At 29.9% G+C, this 7,122-nt stretch overlaps 1 protein-coding gene across 1 annotated transcript in view; it reads right to left on the bottom strand.

Annotated features, from left to right (window-relative positions):
- Positions 1 to 2,015: 2,015 nt before the first annotated feature.
- The window catches only part of LOC106688334 (general odorant-binding protein 28a), a 6,045-nt gene continuing 938 nt past the window's right edge, over positions 2,016 to 7,122 (bottom strand). The window contains exons 2-7 of the mRNA XM_014432748.2: positions 5,378 to 5,456; positions 5,206 to 5,240; positions 4,544 to 4,579; positions 4,333 to 4,450; positions 4,185 to 4,240; positions 2,016 to 2,127 (exon numbers count right to left, since the gene is read on the bottom strand). Coding sequence (XP_014288234.1) covers positions 2,119 to 2,127; positions 4,185 to 4,240; positions 4,333 to 4,450; positions 4,544 to 4,579; positions 5,206 to 5,240; positions 5,378 to 5,456 — 333 coding nt within the window. The 3' untranslated portion in view covers positions 2,016 to 2,118. The remainder of the gene's footprint in view (positions 2,128 to 4,184; positions 4,241 to 4,332; positions 4,451 to 4,543; positions 4,580 to 5,205; positions 5,241 to 5,377; positions 5,457 to 7,122) is intronic.

Raw genomic sequence — 7,122 nt, 5'->3', positions numbered from 1 at the left:
TTCAAGGATCCATACCAAGCGCTTGTTAACCATTCGTTCCATTATTTTCCAGAGGCAGCTTGTTAGAATATGGTGCGGTAACTGTTTGTTTGGCGCTTGTCTTTGCCTACTTTTAGGATTGGAACTACTACTGATTGTTGCCAGGCATGAGAGAGTCATTTTAAGATATTGGGATTGTATTTAGAGGATAAAAAATTGGAATCCATTTTCCATTTTGAAGAGAGGTAGTTGTAGTCTGTTAGTCAGTGTATTGTAATGAGTTTTGTCCAAGGGATATCTTTTTCTGTGCCACCTCGCTCTTCCCCGGGGTTTTTCTGTTATTAATGCTTATATGTGATGAGGTAAGTTGTTTTCACTAAAACTTTTTATGTTCATTGGTGAAGTATTGTTAGTGATAGTAGTTGCTATCGATCTAGAAAGTATTTCGATAGCAGAGTCGATCTGTTCTTTTGTTTTTAGTGGAATTTTTAAGTCAAGTACGTCCCAGTAACCATTGAAGGGGGAGAGGGTCTATAACTTCAATAGGATTTGAATGGATGTGAAGTAGAATCGGGCTATGATCTGAAGAGAGGTCATCTAAAGATTGAATAAGTTGATAAAAGTTAGTTTTAAGTAAGTAAGAATCCATCTTGATCCAGTGTCGGAAAATCGAATTTTTTAGGTATGGCATGTCCGGACTACTGCTATCAAAAGTTGAGTCTGAAAATTTATTTTCTTCATTAGCCTATATCACGAAAACTAAATAAGTGATTTAAAAAATAAAACATTTTTTGAAGTTTTGAACATATATTTTTCTTATCCACCCCTACCTCACATGGATACGCTTTACCCTGCACAGTGTATAAACATAGGATGCATTTCACACCCCTTTTCATCCCTTAGACTACGCCACTGTAAGTCGATCGCGACACAATTTTAAGATAAAAAATTTGATCTTATATACTGAAAAGATGGCCACCCCATATCTTGATGGAGTCCTAGGTAGCGGATCCGTTCTACAACGATAAGTAAAATCTTATTAACGAATACTGTAGGGCAGAAAGTCATATGCTTATAACGATGGGTAAAAGGTGATAGGATGGGATTTGTTTTAATTATTCAGTTTTTAAAACAATGTTAAAGTGATGTGAGATTGGATTCTGGGGATAAATATGGGTCATTATTATGGGTCACTGATAACACAAATGCTTCATCGTCATACGTAGTCACGACTGTATAGGGATGGGAAGATGTCGGTTGTATAAATTGAGGTTAATAGGAACATCCCCCATTGTAGTCTAAAAAAAAACTAGAAGGTACCGGTGATTGGCTTCAACTCCACTGCCACGCTCCCTGAGTTCATTATCAGGTCCGTATCCTTTAGGCTTCACCATTCCTGGTAGCTTACTCCTTCCATTATACTCCTTACTCAAAGATTATTGTAGGTCATTCCTTTCATTTTCATACTATTTGTATAATAATTACTGTGTATATTCTATAACTTCAAGTGCTTTATAATATTTGTAAGCTGTTTTTCCTTATCAAAAACTTTACTGTTATGTGCTGAATATTTCAGATCTCCCGTTTTAAATCTACCACTTTTCAGTTGATCGGCACATTTAATTAAAAAAGACGTGGAATATGACATGAAAACCCTGAAATTATGACATAACTTTTTACATTTCAAATTATTTGACTATTATTTTTGTTTTATATTAGTAAATAAAAAAGGTAAATAATTTTGGAATGATTGATTATACCATGGCTTAAAATAATGGTTGAGGATAATATCAAGTCCGAGAATTATCATGGGATGACTTGTGCCTTGGGCACCAAGTCTCGAATATTCATATGTCATATTCAACAGCAAAACTTACATTCTCTACAACTGAAAATTTTACACTAACCATAAAAAACTTCTTATTTCAATAATACAAGGTTTTATTATCAACAATTTAAAATTTAAATGTTAATTATGAAGAAAAGGTATAAAAAATAATGTTTGAAATTAAAGGATTTATGAATAATTACAACAATTAAAGCAGAAAATTAATCTTTATTGTTATAAATTAAAACTAGTGCGAATACAAGAGAATAATATTCTTTAACTGAATATAAAAGGACCAGGCGTCTTCATCTTCACATTACCTGAAACAAAAAAATAGTTTTCTTCAATAGTTAATTTTTTTTTTTTATCACAATATATTAATTAGAAAAGAATACGCAAAAAAAATGTTTATTTAAAAAGCATTAACCTTCACTGTAGAAAGCAAAAGTAGTTTAAGTCGTTCCGATCTCATGAAAACTTCAATCTCGCAATAAATAAATAATTAATCACTGAGTATGTAACTTCAGATACATTTGAATAATTCTATAATCTTTGGGATAAATAGTTTAGACAAAGAAAGTTATATTTTATTCCTTACCAAAACGTTTTGCGAATTCGCCCCAAAGCTTCGAGCATTTCAGAACTCCCGTTTTGACTAACCATTTTTGAATATAATGGCTCATTTAATTAAAATATTCGTGGAATGACTCTAAACGTGGGATAAGCTGTAAAATATTATACAACAAAAGTTTTTCAATTAATCATTTAATTATATAGCAATTAGAAAACAAAAAAAGTATATAGAGATCATTATAACGAGTCTTAAAAAAAAATTTTAAATTGGCTGTTAGTAATTTCAGATTCCGAGGAATATTATGTGGTGACTTGTGACTTAGATGCCAAGTCTCAAATAACTCTGTCTTTCCTTGCAACTATTAATATGAGGGACAATACTAGACAGGAACGAAACAAAGTTACGAAAGGCTGCTCAACAATGTTGATTTTCTTATACACTGCTAGCTGATCATTCAGATAGACAATATTGAAACGGATGAGAATTAGTTGAGGCTTTAGTTTATTAGTTAAATTAGTTGAATTTGTGCTCCCCTCTTTATGACTCGTAGACATGCCGAGTCAAGGTCTAATACGGATGGTTATGTAGGATTCCCAGTGAGTCCAGAATAATGGTTCCCACCATGCTCTGAAACTGGTTCCTCTCAACACCCAGCCCCTCCAAAAAATTACTTGTACCAGGCATAATTCATCTGGTTCCGAACCGAAGCCCTTTTACTGCAAATCGTCTTTCGCCAAATTCCTCTGTATACTTTTCCTGTAATTAAGGAATACAAGAATAAATATCTTATTTTTTTGTCCTTATGTTGACACTCTGGTCTTAATCATTCGTTTCGAATCTTATTGTGGAATTTACAATTAATGTTTCCTTTTTAGTTATACCAATCGCTAGAATGTCTACAAAGCTTGCAGAGCCATCTGTATCTACGGAATTCACTTCTTGGAAATATAAATATTTTTTCTTCTCCAAAAACGTTAATTCTTCCCTCAATATTACTTTCCCTAATCTTTGAAAAAAAATTATGTTATAGGAGATGCATAGTTTTCTAATTATTCGATAAAAATACTAATGTAAAGTAATAGAATTTCCATATTAAGCGTTAATATATAAGCATTAATAATATTGTATGCTGCAATTGCAGGTCCAATTTATTTCTTTTTTTTAGTTATTTTGATTATCTTTGAATTTTCAATGTATAATTTTTGAGTTATGGTGGAATAAATTTGTTTTTTAATCATTTTTTTCATACAAAAACACATTTAACGACTTTAGAAAAGAAAGTTTCATCAAAAACATTAAAGTCGTTTACCACTAAAGTATGCAAAAAAATATGTTTTTTTCGGTATTTTGTCGACATCCAAAACTCCACTAAATGCATAAAAAACATGTAACGGTTCACCTGATCAAGTGATGATATTTCATGTAATTCTGATTTTTTTTTTATTTAAGGCTTTTGGACAGTGGTTCAAATACACTCAATATTATTCTTCTATCTTCACCAATCGCTGAAATTTGGAAAGCTCTAATCAGACGACAATTCAAAACAAAATGACACATGATGACCAGTCACAGGGATCATCGCCGTGTTACATATGGCTTTGGGCTGATAAAAAACAAGACAAGTCATGTCGGAAAAATGTTGTGAGTATACTTTCTCTTCTTTAGATTTTATCTATTAAGGAAAAAAAGCGAATTTTTATTATCTGGATTCAAAAGTTCACGATTGAGTATATTGAATGCACGGTAAAATGCATTGTAAACTGTACATTAATAAACTACTTGTTCTTATAATGTTTACCATACCTTATTTTTCAAGCACTTCACAAACTCGTAAGCTGTTTCACATTTATTAGCCTTAGCTGAAAATGTTTTTCAAATATGTTAATATTTTGAAGGAATTATTTATCAAATGATATAGTAATTTGTCTAAAGTATGCATAATGATATGTACCAGATGCATCGCATTCGTCAATTGCCTTATGATACTTCTTCTTTAACTCATCGTCTTTAATTATTTCCTCAGGTATTGCCTTTTCCTTCTCTCTGTCAATGCTTCCATCTGCTTTAAACTAATTAAATGATGGAAGCATGAAAATTTATTCAATTTTGTCCTAAATATTATGTACATAAATAACATTTAAAAAAATAAAAATGATTCTTACCACTCCCTTTTTATCTAATGCACAAGCCAACGCACACTGTAAGAAAAAGAGGGTAAATTATTAATTAAAAAATGACTGTTTGTTAATTAATTTACAGGATGTTTCAGGGTTGTTACCTAACAAAAAAAATTAAATTAACTAGTTTACCCCCTGTGAGAACTCTCACATTAGATATGTTTCTTTTGTTTTTTTGAGACGTAAAAATTGCAAAACGGTTGAGCCATTCGCTCAAAAAAGTTAGTTATTCAGAAACGGACAAACAAAACATATTTAGTACAATACAGAAATTTAACAACTGAAATTAGGATTTTTCACTTGTTCAAGAAACTCCTTTTCTTTTGACATCTCATTCCTCATATGTCCATTCATGCTTTGCTTAGGAGATATTCACTAATGAACATTATCACTATTATGAATTATTTTCGTTATAATAAATAAATTAATATGTTGTCAGAAATGTGTATTAATGTTTACGTTTCATTAACAAAGTTGTTGGAACATATATTAATTTATTTACTATATCATTTATCATATTACTTTATAATATAATATAATATTATTATTTTATTTAGTTTAAAAAGTAATTTATGAAACAGTTTGGATAAAAATTCAGGAAGATAAACTCCGGTGAGAGCCTTCAAGCTAAAATATGTTTAACCTACCTTGGCTTCTTTGGGAAAGGCAGGATCATTATAGTCTGAAACATAAAATAAATACTTGAAAACGATTTATAAAGTTTTGTATTTTTTTAAACAGGAAAGGTTGATATAATTCAAAATTCTTATTACATCTGCTTCAGAGTTAATAAAAAAATATTTTTATAATGGTACTTACGTAACGTTTCAATGTCTCCATCGAATCCAATTTCTTTATTACAAGCTTCTTTAATCTCATCAAATTTCTGTGATAAGACCTAGATAAAAAAAAATAACTTAAATTTGAACGTTGTAGGTAAATAAGCATGTTCATGATACAAACACCTAACGAAGAAATGAAAATTCCGTATCTAAAAAGGAAGTACCATGACAAAGGTTATAGATTGCGTATTATGTTTTTTTTTCAGTATTTTTATTTATCCGGGTAAATTTAAAGCAGAAAATAGATACACATTTTAACTTTCTACTTTGGAGCAAAAAAAAACGTTTTATGAGATTGGAAGACAGGAGAATTGTTTTCATTCCCCACCTTTTATTTTGTAATTTTCTTCAAAGTAGTCTCTCAAACTACCTCTTATTTTGAAATAAGAAAACTCTCAATTAATTTTAGCAGCTGTTTCAAGTTAATTTCAGCCTATTTATTTCAATGGCATGACCTTTATTGGTCAAATTCAAAATTTACATTTTTTTCACCGTGGACACTTTCCAGTGCCAGAAACAAAAACAAAAAAATTGTAAGGTTCTATAAAAGGAGAATTTCTTATTCTTATTTTAGGATTTGTTACTTTCTTAAAACATTTTTGGTACAGATCGTTAGAGTTTCATTAAAATTAAAAAAAAAAAAATACAATCTTAAATTGAGAAATCATTGCAATAATTCTAAAAGAGTTAAATCCACAGTTCACGCAAATAAAAATGTTAATGATTAACAAAATTTAAAAAAAAAATATTGGTGTGTGCTTATGTACTAACACAACAACTAAAAAAGTTCCAGTGCTAAAACTCTAAAAATAATTCTTCAGGAAGTAAAGTCAATAAAAACAAATTACGTATAAGTCGCTACATAGCATTAATTTTCATACCACAAGAATCATTACTTTCCATAGTTGATACTAAAACAAGGAAAATTATTTTGTCTTAAAAATTAAAAAAAAAAACAAAAAAAAAAAACGGATAAGAGAACCATGATGGCACCATTGGCAGCAGGAGAACTAATAGCTTTAATAAAATGTCAGTAAGGAACACTGAGTACTGAATTTCCGGTTGCCATATTCTCATCCCACCTTACACTATCTAACCTAATCGAAGGTTCTGATTTTCTGGTATTGGAACAAGAATGTCTACCCTCTACCTACGAGCTACACCATTTCCAAATTTATATATAGGACTTATTAATTGATTTCTTTGTTTGTTTTTTTTACATGAAAGGAACAAAAAATAGCAAGCTGGCAAATATTTTATTCCACACATTTTCCTGGATTCATAAATATGTTTAATTTTGTAGACTATATTATAAAAAGAAATTTGTATCTTTAACTTGCTTCCAAGGATAATTCTAATCGCTTAAAATTGTAATTTATATTAATTTGATTTTTTTAAGAAGAGCAACTAGTTCTGATGAAAACGCTTAAAATATATCATTTCATCATTTTTTGTTAAGTAAATTAAATTTTGTATCATGGATGTACATTAATTTTATCTATTAAATAAATCAATTTTATATCCAAATCCGTCTCAACACTTTATTTATTCATTAGTCCAACGTTTCGGCCTTTCTAGCCATCTTCAGGGACATGTTCAATACACAAATCCTTCTCACATTAATTTATAATTTCTATTTGCAGGCTATTCTGCCCAGGTCATTTTCTTTATTTAAAGTTCAAACCTCTTTATTTAAAATTTAAAACCATTAACATTTATTTT

The sequence above is a fragment of the Halyomorpha halys genome, unplaced genomic scaffold (assembly GCF_000696795.3).
Source record: "Halyomorpha halys isolate HHAL.00 unplaced genomic scaffold, Hhal_1.1 Scaffold1105.1, whole genome shotgun sequence".
Taxonomy (NCBI): Eukaryota; Metazoa; Arthropoda; class Insecta; order Hemiptera; family Pentatomidae; genus Halyomorpha; species Halyomorpha halys.
This window is presented reverse-complemented; position numbering and strand designations above follow the sequence as displayed.